Source organism: Gymnogyps californianus, chromosome 5, assembly GCF_018139145.2.
Source record: "Gymnogyps californianus isolate 813 chromosome 5, ASM1813914v2, whole genome shotgun sequence".
NCBI lineage: Eukaryota > Metazoa > Chordata > Aves > Accipitriformes > Cathartidae > Gymnogyps > Gymnogyps californianus.
The window spans coordinates 53487968-53514048 of NC_059475.1; the positions used below are offsets into that span (position 1 = coordinate 53487968).

Here is a 26081-nt window from a genome sequence, read left to right on the forward strand (position 1 = left end):
GAGCCCAAGAACACAAAGAACTAATGCTTCTGCTATTTCAAGAACTGGACTGCTTTACTTCCATCCACCCTCAAAAGCCCTGCCTCTTGAACAAAAATGGTTTCGGGCATAAATTAAAATGAAAACTAGGATACAGTCATTCAGGATCACAGTCCAAAATTAAACAGTCTTAAGACAAGATCCTGGTATACACAGAAAATACCTATTTATATGAATAAGTTTTCCAAGCGTGGATGTTCCCCACCACAGAACCGAGCTGTCTCTGCTCTTGTGGGATGGCTTTTCTTATTTCCTTTTCCAGAAGTGTTCAGTTCAGAGGCAGAATCAGGTTTTCAGTGAGGTCCAGGTTTCTACAGGGATATTTTGCTGAGCTGGCAAGGATGAGTAAATAAGCTCAGTCCATGTTCAACTCCAGAATCCTGCTGGCTCCAAGTTCTCCCCTCTAAACCCTTAGACCACACAGCTTCCTTTTCATGTAAACCCCAGACCACAAAGCTTCCTATTCACCTGCTAGCCAGTTAAGTCCCATGCCATATAGCGCTTCAGTACAAAACAGTACATAGATCTCTGCGTGCACCTCTCACCTGTGCTTTTCCAGGGCTTGAAAGGCAGATGGCCAGTGTGAAAGCAGTCAGTATCCTGTAATGTGCATAGAAAATAGGCTGAAAACCTTCTGATATCCAGGCTCATTATATAGAATTAAATACACACGGACAAATTAATTTCTAGTGACACTTCAGTGTTTTCCACAGAGTTTTGCTAACATGAATTTGGCTTCTGGAGAGGGAGCAATACAACTGTGGGCCAGATTCAGATCTCAGGGTCACTAATTTTACTATGGTTTTATGCACCTGGGATCAGAATCAGACTCTACATGTCTATTAACTAATCTATTTTTTATGACACCCCATGCAGCAGCTCTTTAATGAACAAGTGTGCAATATTCAATAAAGCATTTTTGCCCCTCTCTGACATCTTTCTTTTGAGAATATAAAAGTTTTTCTTGCACATTATGCACATTTTACAGATGGGTAAACCAGAGCACAGGCCCTGCCTAAGCTTGCAGTGCAACACATCAGCAGGGCTGCAGACATGTCATGCAGGAGGTCCTGAATCCAAGCCAGTTGCTCTAACCGCTAAACTGCATTTCATCCCCAGGAGACTATATTTGAGATTAATCCATTTTCTTAGGGCCAGATTCTGTCCCTTTACTCAGTCTTGAGTAATACATTGCTCTGCAAGCAGACACACTGTGCCAGGTCATCAGCTACTAGAAGCTGCTATCTTCAATGGAGCCTTCCCCAGTTATATCATCTTAGCATCTAGTGGGACCTACTGAGTCTCTTCACTGCAACTGAAAGAAGAGGATTCCTCGCTAACAGAGCTCTATGGCTATTTTTGGACTCCTTACCTCGAGCATAAAAATTCTGGTCAGCTAAGCTCCCACCCCCAAGTATTTACTACAGACAAAAAATAGGAGAGGACAGTAAGAAATTATTTTTTTCTATGTACTATGTATTTCAGTGTTTTGCCGCTGCCTTATATAAAACTTCTTCTTAATACAATTAGACCCACATCTTGCTTATCTTGGATTCTAGTTCTGAATGGCAATTGTATACAATACGTTCCCACAAAACCAGTACAGGAAGCAAGGGATATTTTAGGTAGCCTTAGTTCTGCTACCCAAGCAAGCTGCCAACTTTCTCTCTTAGAGCTGTCTCTGATTTCCAGTGCAAACTGAGCTGCTGAATAAGACCTACAAATGCATCAGACAAAACCACACACAAACAGTGACCGACAAATTTGAACAAATTTGTTTTAAATGAGGAGACAGGCACAAGCTCTGAAAAGTAAACATAAAGCCTAAAATGGTTGTTCATAGTGCTGCAGAGACAGATCGTGCTTGTTGGCAGCTCTTGAGTGACAAGGAAAGGCAAATTCTCCACAGACTTTTCCTTAGAGTCAGATGCAAAGCGTTCAAAGTGCAATGATGTTATCCATTTAGACTTGCACTTCATTTATTGATTCCTCAAATCTTTTTGAAGAGATTTTAAAGCAGGCACTGGTATAAAGACTGCATACTCACTTTGCATGTAGCAAGAACAGCACTAGAAGGAAATACAACAGGTTATAGCTGAACGTTAACATACCTAGCAACTGGGCTACGCTCTACATTATTGCAGAGCAGTACACGCTACCAAAATCCCCTATAAAACTGGTCAGACAAAACTCATACGTTTCTAGACGATCTTTAGTTTCCATTTTTACAAGACGATATATTTTTTCCTCTTGGTGGGGGGGTGACCTTACTGCCTCATACATGTTCAGCCTGCAACCACCATCTCAATTTGCTCATTACTTTAGATCTCAAATCCCCTCAAGAATTAACAGACATGCAGCACAACCTATCAACACTATATGCAGCTGGTCACAGCAGCTTGCCCGGCAGGCAAAATATTTTAAACTAGTAATTAACTTCTGCAATAGTAACTAATTAGCTTGAAATCAATCACTGTAGCCAGTGGGATCGTTTGCTGTCGCAATTCAGCACTCCCGTGGATGCTGGCGTTCCTAAAGTGCGGAGTATAAGCACAGATCAAGAAGGAACTCGTCAGAGGCAGCACAGCTTTAATAACAGACAAATCGTCTTTCCCCACCTCTGACCATTGAGATCCTGTCTTTTTGCAAATGGCTTTAGCAAGTGGATTGGCATACCGAATCCCTGCCACAGATATTTTCCACAAGTAGGTTTTCCTTCAGTAAGTAAAGAAATTTCATGCATACCACTTACCTTTTTAATCCTTGCATGTCCAAAACTGTTCGGGAAAAGTGGAAAAAACCAGAGTCTGTGCTGATGAATAACTAGAAAGTTTTTCCAAACATTACCCTCTGCTAGCACTTCAGCTCCTCAGTCATTTATAGTCCAAAGAATGAAATAGCAAGTAATGGAGAAGATCGGGAGCCGCCTGTACCTCCTCAGACACTGGAGAGAATACAGAGAAAGCACCTGGTTTTGCTTAGTTCTCTTCTGTAATTCAGCATTAAACCAATTGGAGGAGGAATGTTAAAAATGAACACTTCATTTTCTAAGTATGTTAAACAATGCAAATGGGGGCCTCAGCCTGGGACAGCTGGTTTAGATTACAAAGCTCACCAACTGGCTAGACTCCTCACAACAACCTCGAGGAGCCTGCCAGGATAAAACACTAACAGCTTGAAGGAAAGCCTCTCCCGCTGCAAACTTCACAGTTAAATGTGCCTCAGAGCAGAGAGCACCGTTATTGGACAGAAACCCTTATCAAGGGACTGGAGAAGGGAAGGGATTGTTTTCCTTGCTCTGAGAACAAAAAAAAAAGTCAGGCTTTTTGGAGGCCTTCTAGCCGGTGTCTCGGACGATGAATATGCAACACTCGCTGCTTCGTGCCAATGGCATACTGATGAAAGGTCTGACCCTCTGGGAGGTGAATAACTTGAATTCATGACGATCGCAGCTACAGGAACTATATTGCTTGGGGATTATTTGAAAACAGGAATAAACAAATTAAACGTTCAAAGGAAAACAAACGGCTTGTCTACAAACACTGGTCCTTTTTAAACTGACCCCACGCTTAAGGGAGCGGTTTGTGAAATGAAATATTTCTCAGGAAAGACACTTCTTGCAGATCTCCAGTTATGATTGAAGAGGAAGGAAATAAAGTACTTTTTCAGGTGTTTTGCAACTTTGCCACAGGCAGAGCTTTAGTAGGTCAAGCAGAACATTTATGAGAGGTGGGAGGTAAGCAATCAGATGCTGCAAAGATTATGCTAGATCCAAAGATGAACACTGAAATTAAATACAGACATAGACATTAAATGGCTACTTTGAATTTCTGTTGAGTCTTCCATTTGAGGAGACCCTTTATTCCTAAGGAATGTGAAATGTCCGACAAGATAAAAATCATCATACATCTCTCTGTAACAAATTAAGAAACAGAGTTGTTATAACAGATATTCATAAAACTGGTCTCTAAGCATGGATACCGAGCTTGAGATACAAAGATTGAGCTGCTTCAGGGTTGCTGAGCACCCAAAAGTCATGTTGGTGCCAATGGGAAGCGCAAAAGCTCTGTACCTCACTAACTGGCTGGAATTGTCCAAATTACTTTTCAAAAATGAAAGCACCAGATGCTCAGTGCCATTTCTGACAGTTTGTCTCTCAGTGACTTGCTTACATCACTTGCATTGCATGGAAAATTAAACACTCTCCTAGAACTATTCAGTGTCAATACATTTGCAGATAAACAAGAACCAATTAACTTATTTTAAATAGACCTCCCAAAAGCTTAACAAAAACTCACACGAGGGACTTCTGAAGAAGCGTGCTGGGCATGTTGTGAGAGGGAAGTTTTGTCATGGGTCAGAAAACAGGCAAGAGAGAGAAAGCAAAGACTGGGCAAATTTTCATTGTGGCAAAAGTTTAACAGTGAGTATTCTCATTACTCCATAAGTCCAGTGTTTCTCAATACACTCAATGATCTGGAGAGCTAACAAGTCTAAAAGTAGCAGGGCTTACTGTATGTTAGGTGTGTGAAGATCTACTAAAACTATGAGAAACAGCTCTACAGCAAAGCAGATGCTCTGAGCATCCATTTGTGTGGATGAAGAGCTTGCTTCATATGCTTGTTGATACTTCACCTGTTGATCTATCGAATTTTTCTCACCATCACATGGCAAAATCATTGTATGCATGCCAGAATCACCGTACGAGCACAGCACCAGTCTGCTTCCAAAGAATTGCCTCACACTAAAGAGTTCTGATTCATCAGCCAACTGGCAGAGGTGCTCCAGCACTGGAGACAGGAGGTGAATCCAGACCTGACCACCTAAAAGGCTCCCTTAAGAAGGAATACTGTACAAATATTTTGATTTTTCCTGTCTCCATCTGACAGCTGGAGTGGATAAAAACCAGAGTATAAAAAGTGTACCAAACCACAACTTGGGCTAGTTTACAGTGTGGTGACTTTTTTTTTCCCTAAATAAAAGGCTTTGATGTTATGGCTAAGTGGAATTTCTGCAGTACCTTTCTGTAACTACCATCAGCCACAAAATAATGATGAGATGCAGCCACACCCTTCTCACAACTGCCTTTGATATGAAGAGTTGCATAAAGGAAGATGTTTGTGGTACATAAAAACCCTTTTGTTCACCCTACAAAAACATGGACAATTCAATATATCTTTCAACACCGTGTGCTGACACCTTCACCATTTATGCTTAAGATGGTGGCTAAACTTCAGGTCTAGCAGCACTCTCACTTCAATGGTCTCAACTATCCCCCTGTGTTATAAAATCCACTACTTTATTTAGATTACCTTGACATTTTCTTTGTCTTCATGAGGAGGTGCAGAACAGTCCCCAGTATAAAATGGGGCTCTGTTAAGTAACTATGTTCTTCAAAGTTTGCTTTGTGCATAGCTAGGGTTGAAACTGTATCTCTAATCATGTGTAAGACTTGGATTTCGAAAATTGAGTAATATGTAATCACAAGGGGCACATAAACTATGTCGTGTAACCTTAACTCTACCCTCCTTGGATGAGACGACCAAATGTACGAATTGCGCCATGCTCCTGGAGATAATGCACAATGCTGGGTTAACAGGGACCCTCAGCACTGGAGAACATAATCTAATGCCTTCTGAATGCTAAGACAAAAGCTGTATATGGGTCAGGGAACTCAATAAGAGTTAATTACGCTCAGCACTCCTGAACAAAAAATCTGCCTCACAAAAACAAGTCCTCATCTACTGACTTTTACAACACTTCATCTCCTTTTTTAATTCTGATATTAGACTTCTCCAGAACTACTTCTGTCAAACACCCTTCTTAGATGTTCTTGTCATTTTTTAAAGTTCACTCTCTCTGAACATTCTCAAGGACATTGTCAAACTGTGGGAGCACAGTCAAATCACACAGATCTGTATGGTGGTAGGTGTACGAGCCCAAAGTCATTCTTCGTGACAAGTCTTACACATCTTTTACACAGCCATACAGACCTGCATTCACTAAAGGATTTGCCAATAACTGACACTTTAAGGCCCTATATGTCCAAGCTTTAGATGTTTAAAACATCCATTTTGCTCCTACCAAATCTTACGGAACCAAATTTTCTACCAGCAAAACTGGTAAAACACTTAGAGCACAACTGCTGGGCATTTGCAGGAACAATTGCATTTTGATAGCACCTAAGCTCCATGAGATTCACAAGTTGGGCTTTTGCCTGACTGTGGAGATTGATCTAAGTGTCCTTGGAGACTGCCAAATAAGCAAGCTTTTGATAGTCACACGTTGATATCACACATGACAGGCAGTGATTTGAAATACACACATCTCACCCTACTGCCACATGAATAGCACTAAGCACACGGGACACTTGGTCTCAAACCCTAATTCTGCCTAAAAAAGAGTAAGGCTTGTTTCTTCCACTCCCAGGAAAGAATCTCAATTGCAAACTCTTGGTGTTTGGGGAGGTTCCCTCTCCTTTTTCAAAGATAGACTACCTTACGTTATCAGCTGAAGTCTGCTTTATTCAGTGTCTGAATTGTAATTGCCATCTCATAACATGAACGATGCAATAACCTGTTCCAGATGGCTCAGGCTAGAAGCTCAAAAGCACAGTCCCACACATATTTTCCTTTCCTAGCCAAACATAACACAAGCAAGAATTAACAGTGAAAATTAACATAATATGTAACTGTAAAAACATCACTGGTGCTAACTAAAATGTACTGGGAATGTAGAGTCTCTGAGATGTCAAGTTGTGTTGATCTGCAGCTCACACTACTGTTTTTAGGAAGGAGAAAGTGTAACCGTTCCTGTTGTGCTGCTGTCTCCTGGGGCTCAGTTGCCTCAACATGGTACAGTTACCACCTGTGTGAGATATCCATGGAAAAAAGAGCCAATGCAGCATCCCTTCCTTCCCTCCTGTATGGGGATGTCACTCATCTGTCTGAAGTATGCGTTCCTTTGGGATGACAGTACCGCTGACAATATCACTGCTTCCCAAGAACAGTAAGCAGAGTGCCATTGTAATGTTGTAGCAGATGGTCTCAGAGTACCCTACCAGACAGACCACATCAGTTAAAGTTTTTGTTTTACTTTATTTAACTCTACATCTTATAGATGTTACTATCTTTACAGGTCTATGGTCACTCTGATACTGATTTCTAACAGCACGATTTCTTTTAGGAAAAAAGTTGTCGGTGGAAAACCCAGGCACCACTGGATCCATTCTGAAATGTAACAACACTAAACATGGACTAGTATCTGACTCCACTTTATTGCTTTGAAAACATATTAATCATGCCATTAAATGAGGAATCCAGCAGGTACATACCGAAACCCAAACAGCTTAAACTTATGCCCAATGAACTGCATCTGCTGTAAGACAAAACTATTTCAGGTATATTACCTTTAGTGAGATCAAGTTTGATGTTCATGATCACCTGTTTAGCCGTAGTGTTTTCTAGGAAGGTCTAGGAAGGCCGCTTGAGGCAAAAAAGAGTAATATTCTTGGAAGAATGCTTCAGTATGGTTCTTTTCTTTTTTCCCCCAACCAAAGTAAGGTAAGCAAGCAAAATAAAAGCTTTTTATAACTTTCCCAGGAAAAACACAGAATCTTTCACAGCATTTTTGGTGCATGCAACAACTCTCAGCAGGTCCCTTCCTATTACTATTAATTTGCAACAATTTACAACATTCTTCTTGATTTTTCAATCCTTAAATGACTAGCATTTATGCTTTTAAAACTGTTTTCCTGTAAAAAGTGTATAGAACATCATCCTGTACCTAAAGACAAAAGATCTCCTTGAGAACTCACACCTTCCCCTTGAGTTGTTGTGAATATCCGAGAATATGATGCCCCAGCCACTGTTAATACTTTTACTTTTTTTTCTATTGCATCTTATCCTTGACCATAGCTCTGGTAACTGCAATTCACATTTTGCCTGAAACTAGACAGATACTTGTGTTTGTTTTTATTATTTATTTTATAAGATTGACATGTACATAAGCTAGGCTGTGGTTTTTTCTCCTCTGCATTTTTGTCGAATCATAGAATCATAGAATGGTTTGGGTTGGAAGGGATCTTAAAGATCATCTAGTTCCAACTCCTCTCCCATGGACAGGGACACCTTCTACTAGACCAGGTTGCTCAAAGCCCCATCCAACCTGGCCTTGAACACTTCCAGGGATTGGGCATCCACAACCTCTCTGGGCAACCTGCTCCAGTGCCTCACCACCCTCACAGTCAAGAACTTCTTCCTTACATCTAATCTAAAGCTACCCTCTTTCAGTTTAAAGCCATCAACCCCTTGTCCTATCACTACATGCCCTTGTAAAAAGTCCCTCTCCACCTTTCTTGTAGGCCCCCTTTAGGTACTGGAAGGCTGCTCTAAGGTCTCCCTGGAGCCGTCTCTTCTCCAGGCTGAACAACCCCAACTCTCTCAGCCTGTCTTCATGGGAGAGGTGCTCCAGCCCTCTGATCAGCTTCGTGGTCCTCTGGACTCGCTCCAACAGGTCCATGTCCTTTGTATGTTGGGGGCCCCAGAGCTGAACGCAGTACTCCAGTTAAATGGCCTAGACAGTGTGGCTGAAAATGATGCTCTTTAATCTTGTGACAAGATGTTTACCAGCCCCCTTTAATAAAAAGCATAAATCCTTTATGGCCAGTTTCAGCTAAGAATGACCTTCCATAAATAAAGACCTAAAACTCTTCTGGACCAAGACTAAAGTCTGTTTCACTATTTGAGCAAGCCAACATTCAGTCTTTGCAAGTGCCTGGGACACATAAACAATTGGGCTCCAATTATGACCAGACAGTTGGAAGTATGTACTAAAACCTCCCTTAGAAATATTCAGGACCGATTTATTTTATGCTTAAATGCCTCAAGACTGCAGTGTCTTTTACAGTTTCTCAAGTTCTTTACTACCTTGTGCACCACACCGTACACACCGGGCACATCTGGCACAACAGCATCAGGCTGCGTGTTAGAGCAGCTGACTGGAGACAGTAGTTCATTCTTCCAAGTTAACCTGGCAGCGTTCCCCGTCTGCTGGGGCATGTGTGCTAGTAAAGCATCAGCTTCACCTGTGCTTCCTCCTCTCTGAGGTCCATCATTTCCGTCATGTAGAATTTACATTTTGGGTGGGCTTTCTTCCCTCCCTCCCCCCGATTTAGTTGAGCATCCTTTCTCCTTTTTTTTTTTTTTTTTAAATATTTCTTTTAGTCTGCTTAGGCAATTCACTTTGGTTTTATCCAGAGCAAAAGATTGCCCTCTGTAGCATCAAGCATATTCTGCATTTTCCATTAAAACACTTCAAGTTCTGAGCAAACCCAAATAAGTCTGTGGCAATGCCATCTCTCAACAGGGATGTTTAAATGTTCACAAGTACGTGCACTATTTTTGTAAGGGCACCTGCCAGAATCCTGCTGAGGAATCCAGAGTAGAAAAATATTTGACATCATCCCTCTCTTCCAGAGCTTCTCTCTTTCCAAGTGGTGGAAAACATTCCCCTTTTAAACATGTTTCGCTCTTATAGGTGCACATGTAAGCAAAAACTTCTGGTTTCTTTTTCCAGTAAAACAACCAGCAAAGATGCCTACATTTTTGGATCTTTTCCTCATCTTGTGATTTCCAGGGTTATATGTTAGACAAATATAGGAGTGGCAGAAAGTTTCTGTATGAGGAGAGGGATAATTTTGACTGTTTTGTACTTACTCAGCTGCTTACCTAACCCCAGAAGACATTTTTAAACTTTTTTTTAGTTTAAAAACTACTATACTTAATTTACTTATTCCCCTAGCAGGGATTACACCATTTCACAATTTGCCTGTTTACTTTTGGAGTTTTGGAAGTTAACCATGCTGTTTGGAAATAAATTGGCTATGAAACTAGGTGATAAAAATGATGTGTGTTGTCTATTTGTTTTCAGACTTATTATTCACTGCCCTGCAGCAATGAGGGCTGCTGTAAGGAAGCAATTCAGAATGCTATAGGTAGCAATTCCACTGAGCAGGGGATGCTGCTCCTGTTTGCTAGTTCTGCTGTACGCGTGCTGTAGTTCTTACTAAGTCTTGCACAAGGATGCAGTTTACAGCACAGATTGTTTCTTTTTTTTTTAATCTGCTGGCCTTTGCTTTGACTTGCGCTGGTTGTCACAGCAGAAGGAGCTGAGCAGTACTGGGAGTTCCCCCTGCAGAAGCAGCCTGGCTGTTCCCAGGGGCTCCAGTCCGTTCGGGTGCTGTGGGGGACCAGAAGCTCAAGCAGCCATGTGAAAAATCGGTGGCATGGGACCATTCTCCTAGCAGAGGCACTTGTACTGCTAATAGAGCCCAGAGCTGGAGCCTGATAAAGCAATCAGTCCCCATTTTGTCCACTGTTTCAGAGCAAAATTCAAGAAGCTGAAGTTGTGCCAGATGAAGAAAATAGAAAGGAACAAAAACTCTGACAGGTTAAATGTAAAAAACAGAAAAGCAGGCCAAGAAAGTTTGAGAAACAAATCATAAGAGGCATAAAAGCTAATAATAAATTCTTTTTCAGACACACCAAGAGCAGGAAAACTGCCAAACAGTCTGCAAAGCCAACAAATGAACAAGGTATAAAAATAGTGCTTAAAGATAAAAATCACAGTAGAAAATTAAGTGATTCTTCTTCATCTGCATTTGCGAGAGAAACTTCAAGAGGTTCCCATAGTGGAATTAAAAGAGAGATCATACTTAGGAGGATCTGCCTAAAATTGAAGTGCCAGCAGAAGAGGTTGTAGAACAAATCAAGAAAATGAAGAGTAACAATTCATCAGAACTCACTTGACATTTAGAAATTAAGTGTTGTAACTGAATTAAATGTGAAGGTATGTAACAGCTGAATTATTTATTGTAAGCGTGACCTCTCACAAAATTGCCTTAGTACTAGAAGAACAGAAGGTACCAAATAAGATACTGTATTTAATAGGTTTCCATAGAATGCTTAATAAAATACAGAACAGTAAATCCACTGTATCAGGCAAATCAGCAGCACAGCACAGGAGACTTAGTGTTGATCTTTTAGGCATAGATTTTCTTGGAGATTACCCTTAACAACTACGTATGTCAGGAAACTAGCTCTGATCAGTGGTATACAGATTTATTTTTACATTTACTCTGTTACTCCATGCAACTGAAACTGGCTCCAGCCATCTCCTAACTGGCACCTGTAAACAGCAAACATGAAATTTTCCGAGCAAAAACTTGGGAATTTGGGTATAATAGTTGTCACTTGTTTCTGAGTCTAGGATTTCATCTACAGCCTTTGTAGCCACCCTTGGCAGCCCAAGAAAGGGACCATGGCATGGGCACTGAGGCTGAGTTAGGTGTGGCTAAGACTCCCAGAGGTCTTGGCACCGGAACATGCCATTAGGAGGTCTGCTGAGATACCTTTGGAAGACTGGGGAGGGGAGAAAGAGGGAAGGACCCAAGAAGGTAAGTCCAACTGCTTTTTGAAGTGGAACTTCTCAGCACCAAGCCCATCTCCTCTCCTCTGTAGTCTACTTTTAGTAGCAGTCATAGATGCATCAGTACCATGGGCAACTGTTAGGCTCAGTGCCAAGCACAAAGTCAAGACCACATCCCTGTGACAGAGTACACGTAACCTTCTTCCTGTGAGTTACAGGCTCAATTCAGTCTCAGTTTGGCCCCTCACCCGGGTTTTGGCTATACCTCCAGAACTGGAAGGCTGGCCTTTCAGGTTTTGATCAATTCCCATTTTAGTTTCTAACGGAAATCTTTTCTTTCATTTAAATAGGTTTACTAGTCACATTCGGCCAGGGCAGTGCAAGCTTCAGGTTGCCTGCAAAGCATCTGACTATTAAAAGTACCAGTACAAGGAAGTTGGAGCCACTGATTGAGTTCAGGAGAACATCATCGCAGCCAGACTGCTGAGGGCTCCCTCAATCCCCAGTCCAAGTAGGCAGGTTCTGGGCAGCACACCATAGTCGTCGTTCTGTCAATAGTTCAGTAAAGAGAGAGGTACGATCTACAAGTTCTTTGCCTGCAGGTGGCACTCTGTAGGTCCTTGATCCTGAGTACTCTGCAGACAGTGTGCTATTCAGAGTCTGGGTTTGGGTCCAGACAGATCTGGCAAGCCTAGTTATGACTCATTCATTTTCTTCAGAATCCTGTACTCCTCAAATTTTTGTAGTTTCATAATAAGCCTCCTCTAAGTTAGCTGAAAACTGTTAAACACATCTGTTCCTGCTCCTATTGTCAAAAATAAGACAGTCTTCTCTTTGCCTTCATTTTTATTGGCACCCACTACTTGAGCATACAGAGCAAAGTGCAGTCTAAATATTTTCCAATTCTATTTCCAGAAAAAGTTTCAGTCAGTGCTCCAGTCTACCATTCAAGCCACTTTCTTTACTATATTTTTACTCCTGGTACAATTTAGCGTTGGATCCATGGTACGGCATATAAACCGAAACATATGGATGAACCAGAATCAGCTCAGTGATTTGCTTGTAATTCTGAAAACACTCTTTTATTACAAACAAAAGCATCGCTCAAGTACGTTAATACCTTATAACAACAGAGAAAACTGCTGCAGGAGACAGGGAAACATTTTTACATAAAGGTTAATTTTACAACCGACATTTCGTGTGGTTGGCTCCCCCTATGACTAGCTGAATGCCAAATCCTTTATTTCCGTTCCTATATGCAGTTTCTTAGACACCCGCACCCAAAAGTGTTCAGGATCACTCTCATGGTCACTACTTACTCTCCTGAGAAATAATGTTTGCAGCTCTCATCTTTTATACATGTTCCCATTTAGGAACTAATATTCTTCTCCAACTTGCCTTATTTGCTCAAAACTGCTACTACCTCTTACTGTTGCACTATTTACATCCATTTGCCACTGTTGCTTAGGCTAAATATATTTTTATTGATACTACTATACTTACTGTTCAGGAATCACATGGATTCAGGGTACCTAAGTTGTATAAATCAGAGTATCTTTATTTAGTTGTATAAATCCAGTTGCCCCTGCCAAACTTAACATGGGCTTCTGTCTCTCCGGGCAGCATTGAAAGGTCAAATTCTCAAAACCTTAGCACGTCCTTAGCTCCCTACTCCCTAATTTACAAAAGTTTAGATTTGAAGCATTATAAATCTTGGCTTCCTGTTCTCAGAGGGTTGTGTTTAGCAGTGCTTCCCATTCTAGGGAGTCAGGAGCTACCACCGGCCTGCTTTTACTAGGTCAAGATCAATCATCTGACTTTGCTCGCCTGATAGAATAGCCTTCACAGAAAGCTGCCAAACAATAAAATATGCAGAATTTTGAGTGTGTTATGTGCTTCTTTTTCCTGACCCCTTGGACTATCAATTATTCCATCAACAAACATTAGATACAAAGTGGCTGTGCTACAGTGATGGCTAATAGTTACTATTTCAGGCAGCATCTGATGTTGCAAATGAAAGCCTTAGTGTTAACCACACAGAAATACTGCCAGGATTCCCCTCACCTTGATGATACTGGTTGATATTCAAACAGCATCCGGAGAGCTCTCCAAAGAGTTTGGTTTCCTTTACACGAAGGGAGACAGAACAACATTCTAGGTTATTGGTACAGCAAGGGTCAGACTTGCTCACTTTGTTAACAAACACAAAAAATAGGCATAAAGTAGTTTGTTTCCTTGATACCATTGATCTGTAGTCTGTCAGTGCTTGTTGAAATGCCACGTGACAGGGCTTCTAAATTCTGTTCTGTCAATCATTGACAAAAGCCTCTAATAATAGTTGACCATAACTCAAATAATCTTTTTCCACTTTTCCACTTTTTCCACAGACTAATACTTTTAAAATGGTTGTCTCATTAAAACAAATGATTAATTGCAAGCATTGAAAACCAAATTGAGCCAGGGGGAAGTATGATTTCTGGTCTATTCCCTGTCAAACACTGCCTACAATTTCTTTCATTCATTCATTCATACAACTCCCACCTGGTACACACGCAAAACTCTCTTCTGCTGACAAGTTAGCAGCCATATGAAGTACCGAGACTAAACTGCAACGCTGCTTTCTTGGGAACAAGAAGGAATGATCTTCTCAAAGTTTGAGGCATATTGTCAGGGCTAGTAAAAAGCAAGTATTGAGTCTTTAGCTGTACTTCTCTGGGGACAAGCAGAAGACCACAGCCTGTCTCACACACTTCAGCAGGAGCAAACGTACTGACAAAAGTGAAGCCAAGAAGGTTTTGATGCCAGACACACAAGAAATCCTCTTTTCTTAATATACTTATTTTTATTACTGTTGTGGGACGTTGTAGGACGACAACTCTCACATTGCACACACCAAGCGATATTAGTTATTTTTGGTTTTGCCAGGACACTCACAAATACCAAAGCACATTCAGAGAGACATTTTCTAGTCTTGGTGGCAAAGAACACCCTTTTGTTTGGAAAAAAAATTCACCTTCAAATTTTTTGCTGTCGGATGCGCTTTTTAGTTAGATTTCAGTAAAGGAGTGTGGATGCTAGCAAACGCATTTCATCTTCTCATCCACCTGCAGGAAGTGCACACAATCTCCTTTTTTCAGCAGACTAGGTTAAACTTTAACTCACACAATAAGCATACAGGCCCTAAAAGACATCTATGATTGATCTACTCAAATATATGCCTCGTACGAACATTATAGCTGGGTTTCACTATTGTGCATTAACGTGTCTCCAATCAGGAAATCCGTTGTTCCACTTGTTTGCCAGTTTGACTTGTTTTCACACCTTCATGAACCACGTTAACTCCTCTGTTGTCACTGACTCTGCATGTACTTGCCAGTTAACCATAAAAATGCCCAAGAGACTTTGGGAATATAGTCCCCATATGTTCCTTCAGAGCAGGGGGTGTAAGTCCCGAGATAGGCTGGGTCTTGCCAAAGCAAAACTGGACTTCACTAAAATACACTACGCTAGAAGTAGATGATTGAGGACTCCTGTGTACAGCTGGGTCACTTCCAGCTGACTGGGCATTAGAACCACAATCTGAGATTGCACAGGTTTTAGGATTGTAGCAAAAAAAAAAAACAAACCTAAAAACTAAAAAATTATGTTTACACTCCTTTCTACATAATTCAAAGAGTAAGATGTTTATACTCCTTGACAGCAGACTGATGGTTTGAGGAAGACTAACTATGTGCAGTATGATCCAAAGTCTGCCAGTCACTTAAGAAAGTGGCAATTTGTCTCTCCCAGTATAAATCAAAACACAAGGATCCAAGGGATCCTTTCTCTATGATCTCAGATAAGGAAAAAAAGCTCAGGCCACAGCTTCTATTGTTGAAGAGGAAGCCACAGACATCTTTTCCTTTCTTTATGGATTTAGGGCAAAATTCCAGCAAAATGCACCACTGCTACAGAGCTTTGTGCAGCTGCTACCTGCTAGGCTAACCTGCCTCCTGAGAATGCTATCATCCGGGCTGCTGTCAGTTTCTGGGGCTCAGCTCAGTTGGCCTGTGGCTGAACGGTCTTGAAGGCACAACCTTAGCTGGGAAGTTTCCTCATTTGTGTATTCAGCAAAGTTCCTTCAAGCTTGAGAAGATGTTGAGTTTGACCTTTTTTTAAATGTGGCAAAGCTCCAATCCCTACCAACAGACACCGTATCTTTAAAATAGGAATTATTCTTTTATCTTACGAGCATAACGAACTGTTTAGAATTTGTCAGGGTAATCAATGTTGAATTTGATCAACATGTATTAAATTTATCAGATTTATTCTCACTTCACTCAAAAGCAAGTCTTCTGGGATCATGCTACTACATTCATGTTTTTCTTGACTGCTGTCTTTTTCTGGTCCACCTAATAAATGACAACAGAAATACGGCAAGAGAGGGTCATCTGTGATGTCCCATCCCCCCTCTTCTTTTACCTTGAACTTTTGACTTGGTGTGAATCTGCATCTCTCTTCCAGCAATTTGAGATGTCACTCCATTTTCAGCTGTGAACTCCACAATTACATGCAAACATTTGAAAGACATTCTTATCTCTAGTTAGGTGATCTAGCAGCATACATGCTCAGCTTCTGCAATCGCGAGAGCCATCCCGGCTGTGGTACTACGACATTCACAAGAATTTATAGTTATAGGAGGAACTCCTAGTGTACATTCACATTGGAAGAAAATATGGCTGTGGTAATAGGAATGAAACAGAATTGGTAGAAGCAGATTTAAAAAAAGGGGCACTTACTTTCTGGGTGTAACATTCCACATAGCTGGAACTATGAGTAGGAAGGGAGCTGCATGATGTTTCCTCAAAGGGGGAAACATTTGTGTATGGTTCCCAATGAGAACAATCCAAAAAAACCCCAAACCAACCCAAGGCGTAAAAGAACTCAAATAAAAATGGCTACAAATAGAGCAAAAGGGGTGTTTTCAGTCTGCTTAAGAGGCCTGGGAAATGTTTTTGGTGTTACTGTGGATATTCACAGAAATATTTGTTAGCTGACCATCACAGACCAAAAAAGGTTAACCTTCTCAAAGGCAGTTTGGCACAGACTGCCAGAAACTTGAGTGCAAGCAATACTAATTTTAAAATCTAATCTGTGAGAAGCTGTTTAATGGTTATCTTAACACAAGAGTAGAGAAAGATTAGTTCACTATCAGTGCTCAAGGATGATGTACAACATCTGTGAACATTTAAAAAGAAATTAGATTTAACCAGCAATGCCACAAGCTCAATAAGGCACAGAATGACCCCAAATTACTTAATATAGGCACTTACTGAATGATAAATGCCCCTTTTTATGTATGAAAAAATTAACAGCTATCTTCTAATTGTTATTTCCTACAAGGAAAATAAGCCTTTCATCACGTGATACAATTTTCTTCTGCTTGGCAAAATGTTTGAGAGTTTTAGCAGCATGGCTGAACTCCCAATTTGGAATAAATTTGTCGGAATTAGCCTTTCAACAGATCTAACAAAGATCAGCAAAGATCTAGCAAAGAACAGGCACATTTCTTGCACATTTATGCTGATAACATGCTTTAACGACTACTTGCTACAAAATGTATTTCAGTTAGGTGATGCTTTCAGATACTGAAATTTAGAATGCCATACTCTTCTAGAAGCTTGAGATGAATACAATAGTCCAAGACTCAGTGTCGCCACCGCTCTAAACAACACGCCACATACAAATTATTTTTTCCTTTAAATAAAATGCCAGCAGCTGTCTATTCCTTTTTTATTGAAGCCTGGTTTCCATATTTAAGCTTTATGGGGCTGCAAATAAATTCAGCAGTATATAATGGCACAACACAACAGAATAAAAGTTGTAGGCTGATAATTCTTATATATTTTTTTCTAAGAAAGCTAATTAGAAGCTTTCCACCTGAAAGACAACTACTCAAGGCAACAAACTATTAAATTTACTGGGAAAACACGAGCCAAAATAAAATACATACAATGTTTTTAATTCCTCAAGCCTTACTGCTACCACTGTCATATGTGTATATATACATATATGTATTTTATCTTTTTTTTTTTAAACATTGATAAAAGTATATTGACACAGAGACTACTTTGGTTTAACTGTATAGATAAATCAAAGACTTGTGCTTGAAAGAATGCATGAAGCTGTTATCCCTGCTATTTCCACAGTATACTAATGTCTCTCCATATTAAACAGATGTATTTTTTCTTCAAGTAGATGACCAAAAAAGAATTTATTCTAGTTAAATCTACTCCCAAACTGGGAGTGTTTGGGAGGATGTGACATCAAGTTTACAAGTACAGATGCGACATCTGATTAAGTGAATTGAGAAAATTATTCTTGAACTTTTATATGATAGTGTGGCAATAAAGTCATCAAAACTGGCAGCAAGAAGACATCAAGGCTTAAAATTGCAAAGCTTTCATGAGGTATGCGATAATGTGAAATACTTACAAAGCAAGCATCTTCCATTCTGTCTCTTCCACTTTATCAGTCAGTCACTGCTATATATATTCCCGGTAGCCTGCCTTATTAGTAACCATTTATGCAAAATGGGTCAAGAACATGAATAAGAAGCAATAATAAAATGCAGGCTGGGAACTGAAATTTAGTAGGAAAAAAGTCTTTCTACACTGGTCACTATAACGTGACAAATTATATGGCTGTGACTAACTGGTTTAATGCAGGAGAGTTCAATTTTAAAACAAACTGTGCTTTTTTTTTTTTACAGTAACAATTAGAAAGATCAACCAGTTACTTCCTTCTCTTTGCACAGAATGCAGGATGAGCAAAGAACGGCAAAAAATGAGAGTCTGCAGAGGAGAACAGAAAATCCTAACCCTTATTTTTCCCCCTTATATTAAGTCTGCAAAGTTAATTCCTTACTAGAATTCTGTTACCTTACCACTAAGGATAACCGACAGCTTGTTAGACCAAAACTAGGACGATCACACTCTTTTTTTCCTTGCAAAAGCAAGGTGAAAGAGAACAATTAAGTTAAATGAAGAATGAAAATGTTCAACTACTGCACCTGCTCATAAATTCCACAGAGAATTTTTCCCCCCCACTGCTGTGTGAAAGACCCACACAATTAACAGGATAGACTACATGAGTCACATACTTACATGTGGGAAACTGGTAAGGTAAATATATATGAAACAGTTATCAAGCACAAAGTAAACACGGAGGAAAAGTTAGAGGAAAAAATATATCCGCTAATCTTTCAATAAAAACAGATCTTGAAGGTTTATAATAGTCTGTGAAACAGTCTAAGAAGAGAGAAACAAGGCAATGAAGTTGTTCTACACTTTTCAGTGGGAAAGTACTCCCTGGAACACAGAACACATTTGATTTCTAACAAAGCAACAAAACCCACCAATGTAATTGTGGAATAAGCCCTAGAACAGAAACCTCTAAGCCATGGGGATTTTCTCCACAGTTCAACAGACCTTCTAGGACTTAAGGACTGAAGCCTCTTATATCTCTCCTGTAGAGTATTTTCTTCTCTCCGAAGTAGCTTAATGAGGAACTCTGAAGTTCTTCAATACCTTTCCTTGGTTTCAGATTTCCCTCCTCAAACTCATAGCTTACTGTATAAATGGAGCCGATTTACAGCATGCAGAAACAAATGGTCTTACTATGTTTTACTTATTGGCATTTATAAGGCTTCCTGGAAGAGAAACATGTACATACTAAGTTCTCTGCAATTAAAGAAAAAATTTGCACAAAAAAGTTAAGATCTGCTCAGTTCGTATATTCAGAGGATAGTGAGCAGCATGAGTCCATTTGTAATTTATAATATGTAAGTCACATAATTTTTAAAAACTAAACATTTCCTTCTGCTTTGGCTCACCAAAAGGCAATTTTATTCTGAAGCAGCTATATATCCTTAAATAGACATGACTACAAGAACAAGAGAGACTACACAAAAGCCATCTGATTTCAGTTTTCTTTATATTTGTTATTGAAAAAAAGGTACCTATTCCAGTCCAGTTTAAATGAAGATGTACATTTGAAGTACCAAACTGAAATGTTCTTAGCCGAGGTAATTTCAAATTCTCATTACATTTATTAAGTAATGCAGAATTTACTTTGGTATACTATGTGTGGCTACTAACCTTTCAGAAATCAAACTGCCAAATTAATTACCTTGTCTATAATGGAGTAAAAAATTTAAAATAAAAATTCAATATGGTCAATCCACTTCCAAATTTGCCTAAGTCTTCCATGAAACATTAACATACTGGAGAAAAGGGACTCAAGCAGTTCTTAAGGTAAAAAACAGTAACTGAAGAAACTTTGCTAGATTTCAAGGCAACAAAAGAAATTCACTATTTGACCTCTACATAAATAAATGCAAAGATTTCTTGCATTATTTTGGTTGCTTCTATACAAGTTTCAGTAATTAATTTTATTTAAATATAACTCTTACAACAACTTAATCCAGGATCTTAATGAAAATGAGAAGTAAAGGTTGACAGTTCTAATATAGAACTTGCACAACAGTTATCTTAACACTGACAAAACAAGGAATGGCATATAAAATGATTTAGAAATTACACATTTTAAACTGAAGATGTTTTATCTCAGATTCACTATGAAGATTACTTTTGCAAGATGACTTTTATCCTTTAGTATGCAACTTCATTCTTTACCTGCCAAACAAAGTGTACAAGTTATCACAGCAAAATTTACAGAATAATTGACTTTGGCCTTGGTCTTACAAAGACCTACTTCCACATTTGAGATAAGTAAGCATCTTCTTCCCTTTAAATTCTATACATGTGTTCAAGCTTTAAGCCTATATTTGGATCTACAAAATCCTGCAAGATAAAGTCTCTCAAATATACATCTTAGACCATTAGAGTACAGTGTCTTTATATATGTGGACCTATGTTTTGCTAAACCACCCACTCTTCATCACATGGACACCTCTAGAAAATGAAGCACTCGCTTCCACAGTTAACTCCTTGGTGCTGATGGGTTTGACTGCTAAAAGCAGCTATTAGGCAGGGGCAGTGGGGGAGGGAATCAAATCATTGTGCAAAAAGGGATTAACATGCCTCAAATTGTGCCCAAATGTGGCCAATCCTGTAAATAAGAGATACATGTCCTAGTGTACATTAAGTAAATGTCATAAATCGTGTGTGGGAAGACTGCAGCTGCTCAATAATCACACTCCCATATGCTCACCGTCTTATTCTTTGAAGTTTGTGTCATTACTTGAACACCTCAAACAAGATCAATTTTGGCTGAAGATTTTCTTTTAATCTTTCTTTTTTAACTTCTGGTTCTTGAAGGCCCACTGCCAATGGCAGATCATTTTAATGGAAAAACAGATTTCAACACCAAAGAGTTAATGCTGTCTATGCATAACTGAAACAACTCAGAGTATAACTGAGGTTTAAAAATCCTTCTATTTATCTTGTGACAATCTAGCAACAAGATAGACTTTTTTTCTCAGTTTAAGATTTAACCCACAGCCAAAATGAATGCCTGCTATAAAGAAGTCAGTTATTCATGCCACCATTAGACTTTCTGAAGCACTGGTTAGTTCTTAATTAAAAGAAAAGCAAGCTACAATTGCAAACATGTACATGACTTTTTACAGAAGGCCTCATTGTGGTAAATTATATACAGCATAGTGTCGTCATTTTCCTTAAAGTGCTACTATCATCATATTGATACAAGATCATCTATTGTTTTAGGAGGTCTTTTAGTACAGCACCAGCACTGGCATCAGGGGACACTGGCAGTGGTGTAAAAGTAGGCAACGCATCAGAAATAGGTTTCATAAGCAGATGTCCAGAACTACTAGCAGGTGTTATGAGAGGCACTGCTGCAGATCGAGGTGCTAAAAATGGATTTGTATCTGGTTTTCTGCTCATTCCCAAGACTGCAGAATCTGAAATGTAAAAAACCAAAACAAAAATCCCCAAAAAACCAAAACAAACAAAAACACTTTGTTAGAAAGCATTCATAAGTCTACCCAATTTTACAGCATTTGTTCACAAACAAGTTCTAAAATTGCCTATTACTTTTGCAACATGAAAATCCTATCTTCGTGCCATGGACTGTAGATGCTCTCAAAGACTTTTCGTTCTCTCTATCTTCTCTCATCTTCGATCTCATCTGCCACTGCTTCTTTTGCTGAACAATTCCCATGTCTACACTTCAGGCCACCAGTTACAAGACTGACTTAAAGCACAGGGCACTCCCAGGACCTGCCAACCATATTGTGCTTGTTGGCAGCTGAAATTCAGTAACAGCTCAGGCTACCCAAAAAAATCTATACATCTCTGCGACAGGCAACCTTTGCCAAGGTTCACTTCACGCATGCAATGTCAGACATGAAGTATCGGTCACGCTGACTCCAGCACTATGCAAAGGCATAAGGGCCCTTGTGCATGCACTACAATGCAGCACACAGGTAGGTTTCCCACCCCATGGTGTACTGGCACAGCTTCCCCAGGGTCAGCCCCAAGAAAACCCCTGTAAACAAACATCATGGACAGTGAGTCACAATTTAGTCTTGAGACAAAAATTGATGTTTGCTCATTAGTCAAATTCTAACAAAGTTTTAGTTTTAATAAAGAGAAGTATTAATAAGCTATTTTTTTAATCTAACAATCGACTTGCCCCTCCTCACCTTCCCCCATCAAATCCTCACTCAGCTCCAGATGTAACCTGTTCTCAAGTTTGTCCTGGTTTCAGCTGGGACAGAGTTAATTTTCTTCCTAGTAGCTGTTACAGTGCTGTGTTTTGGATTTAGTGTGAGAATGATGTTGATAACACTCTGATGTTTTAGTTGTTGCTAAGTAGCACTTATCTTCAGCCAAGGACTTTCCAGTTTCCCGTGCTCTGCCAGTAAGCAGGTGTGCAAGAAGCTGGGAGGCAGCAGAGCCGGGGCAGCTGACTTGAACTAGCCAAAGGGGTATTCCATACCATGGAACGTCATGCCCAGTATATAAACAGGGGGGAGTTGGCCGGGCGGCGCGGATCGCGGCTCGGGAACTAACTGGGCATCGGTCAACGAGTGGTGAGCAATTGCATTGTGCACCACTTGCTTTGTATAGTTTAATTCTTTTAGTATTGCTATTGTCATATTATTATTATTATCATTATCATTGTTTTTCATTCCTTTCTGTCCTATTAAACTGTCTTTATCTCAACTCACGAGTTTTTTTTCCTGATTCTCTCCCCCATCCCAGGGGTGGGGCAGTGACGAGCGGCTGCGTGGTGCTTAGCTGCCGGCTGGGGTTAAACCACGACAAGGTTCCTACACCAAATGTAGAGCAGAAACTAAACTGACATTCCCATATCATACTAATTGTTTGGATAGGTGATTTTATTAATTTTTTTTGTTTTAAAAAAGATCTTTCATCATGTAATCATCCTAATTCTCATAAATGCATTTCTGTGTAGATATTATACTGATATTTGTGTCCAGCACTTAAAAACTGCTACCATATGATTTATTTCTAGGAACAAAAAACTTAAAGCACCCAAACAATTAAAGGGATATATATAATGGGTGTCTAGTTTTACAAGCCAGCAATTTAGCTCCTGAATGGATAAAAGGAACCAAGAATTTAGTTCTTCCAGACAAGGAAATTGTTTTCTTGCCAAGTAAAATAGGTACTTTACCTATTATATTGCTGTTATACTACAAGGAAGAAGAGTAAAAACAAAACTAAACTTACTTTAGGTTTATTAAAAAAAAAATAAATACTGCTTTCAGACATAAATTGGTATGTCACAGTAGACATTTATACTTTGTAACATCCAACTACTTTAGGCGAATTGAAAGAGGGGTTTTTAGCATATATACCTCTCTCTGTAGATCTATATAATACATAGGTTTTAGGGGTTGGGGTTTGTTCTTTTTTTTTTTAGTTTACATTAAGAGTTTCAATCAAAGCAAGCTGCTGCAAATCAGCAGGACTGTATTAAGGTGAAGTCTTAAATGCACATAAAAATTAAGTACAAACTGGATCAGTTAAACTGAAGATTTGGATCTTACATTACGTATACAAAAGTGCATTAATTTCAACATGCATAATATAAGCATAATTGTTCTCTGCCTCAGAAAAATTAGAAGTTAACACTCACGCACAGCTTACAGAGATTTCAAATGAGGCCATATACTTAACTGATTTTATTTCAGTTCTCTCTGAGCATCCACGTTCTACATACCAGACAGGCACTACAAGGTTGGTATTACTTGCATTCTTCACTCAGTGAGACCCAAGCTGATCAACAGGGATGCTGAAAATCAGGACTGGGTTCACTGATATACCATATGGAGCTGTCTGCACAGAATCTGTTTGGCTCTAACAGGTGCTGTTAAAGCCTTTCCATATCAAAGGGAATTTGGTCCCTCTGAACTTCTGTATTGAGATTTTAGGAAACGAGGTACAGAAGCAGTGGGAAGGAGGGGTGGGGGAAGAAGAAAAAAAGAGAAAGTAGGAAATCGGGGGGCAGAAGCAATCAAATTCATAGTTCACAAGCAAGGAAGCACAGAATCATTGAAATTCCCCTGAAAATTCTACCTTTAGTTATTCATGTTCTGTCTAAAGATTCAAATCTTCCTTCAAACGTTACCTTGCATTTGACTGTTGGATGGAGTACTGCTAGTTTTACCGGTTCCTGCTGCTCCTAAAGTTTTCATATCATGAACAGAGAGCTTGGTGGAGGAAGGCTTGGGCAAGATTCTGTTTCGAGGAACTTCACAAACAATTCTGAAAAAGACTACAAGAGCCTACTAGTTACTATATTTTACTGATGCTCTGTTGAAAAGTAAGTTAGTTAAAAATACATACATAAAACAAAAAGCTGTCAACAGCCTCCAAAGAATTTTGTACTGGTACTTAGTACTAAGTATTTAGTGCTTGGTACTAAGTAGTCCTTAGTGAGTGACGACGAAGTTTATTTTCAAAATACACAGTTTCTTGTTGTCTCAGTAAGTGGTATTTATGTGAAACTGATAAACTCTGAAGATAACACACAAGTCCACCACAGTTCCATTATTGATTTAAGCCAATTGTTTCAAGAATCCCATGCTGCTACTGACATCACAGTATTTCCTGTGTCCATGCTAAAGAAAATCACTCCTCCAGAAATACATAAAACTTAAACATTTCTCTTAAACCCCATTGCTTTCTTTATTTGACAAAAAGTCTTGAATAAAGGAAGCATGGAATGATTTAAGTTGTCAGTAGCATCACAATATAAAATTTTGCTTAGTAAAGCCTGTACTATACATACAAAAGCATTAGTTTGCCTCTCTTACATCAGAGCACAATCCTCTGGTGACCTAAGAGCCTGCATCATTTTAGTGGGCACAACCCAATCCCTACACTTCAAGATAATTTACAGGAACCAATTCTCAACATGCTTTTCCAGCTCAATGAGCAAAAAACCAAAGTTAATCCAAAAAGCCCAATCCCTCAGTGCTCTGTCCTTGAGTGCATTATTTACTGGTCTGCAAAATGGAAAGTTCCATAAACTGACCCCATGGGCCATGCTATGAGAACTGTTGGTTTACAGTATTTGAAAGCTTAAAATATCAACTTTATATGCTGTACATAAGAGGCACTAGCTGCAGCAGCTGAGAAAGCTTTTCAAATGAAATTTAAAGGACATAAGGGAACACAGTCATCAAAATACAATGTCATGGTCTTCTATACTGTTGAGTATTGCAGAATTCCAGACTCCCACATGTATTTAACCTCCAGCACTGTCAGTTTGCAAGATGAAGTCCATACCGTAAGAAGTCAGTGATCCCAGGAACCAGTGGAACAGTAACTGGATTTCTGTATTAGCCCAACACTTAGTATTGCATAATTTTCATCAATGCCTACATATTTAGTGCAGAAAAAACCCCCAAACTTACGCCAAAGCAGTTGCACAAAACCAACAAAAAATGCAAGACACAGTAGCATCAGTAAATGAAGCTCAATATACTGATGAACCAAACATCGGCATTAATATGCAACTGCCTCATTTTTTCCACTCAAACATAGAGAATGCATAATTAATTCTTACACTATTAAAAATGTTCTGATGAGTTGGCCTCAAAGGTGTACTAGGGACACTCTTTGACCCAGCTCCTCCACCAAGCCAGCCAGTCACCCATCTCGTAACTCCTCTTTGGTCTTCAGACAATAACTAGAAAGTATTAAAAAAAAAGTTAGGAAACCAAAAATAAAGCAGCAGGTAAAAGAAACTGCACCATTGTGCTCATTATATTTATTCATCATAACTATGTGGGAATCCTAAAGACAAATAAAAACTTTAATTACCGTCAAAACCTTATTTTCTGCCTCCCAAAGACTGGCAGTCTAAAAACCTGGCTCTTTATTTAAAAATATAAGCTCCACATTCTTCACAATACCTAGTGGTACATATAAAACTGGCTTACTTTTCTGTAACTGACATATTACAGCTATTATACACAACAGCACAAAGTTAAATCCCTTCCTTTCTGCATTAGCATTCCTCAGCAAAATGAGATCCATTCTACTAAAATAATGTTATCAAAGGATTCCATTAAGATCAGCATGTCCTGCATAAAAAAATGAATTCAGATGAGA

At 39.4% G+C, this 26081-nt stretch overlaps 2 protein-coding genes across 2 annotated transcripts in view; both read right to left on the reverse strand.

The window, feature by feature from the left end:
* FBLN5 (fibulin 5) overlaps nucleotides 1-3076 on the reverse strand; it is a 48474-nt gene extending 45398 nt beyond the window's left edge. Inside the window, exons 1-2 of the mRNA XM_050897555.1 lie at nucleotides 2792-3076; nucleotides 585-639 (exon numbers count right to left, since the gene is read on the reverse strand). Coding sequence (XP_050753512.1) covers nucleotides 585-639; nucleotides 2792-2808 — 72 coding nt within the window. The 5' untranslated portion in view covers nucleotides 2809-3076. The remainder of the gene's footprint in view (nucleotides 1-584; nucleotides 640-2791) is intronic.
* A 16345-nt stretch (nucleotides 3077-19421) lies between these two features.
* TRIP11 (thyroid hormone receptor interactor 11) overlaps nucleotides 19422-26081 on the reverse strand; it is a 35227-nt gene continuing 28567 nt past the window's right edge. Inside the window, 6 exon segments of the mRNA XM_050897907.1 lie at nucleotides 19422-21358; nucleotides 22174-22200; nucleotides 23825-23839; nucleotides 24103-24174; nucleotides 24177-24237; nucleotides 25534-25656. Of these exon segments, the coding sequence (XP_050753864.1) occupies nucleotides 21183-21358; nucleotides 22174-22200; nucleotides 23825-23839; nucleotides 24103-24174; nucleotides 24177-24237; nucleotides 25534-25656 (474 nt within the window). The 3' untranslated portion in view covers nucleotides 19422-21182.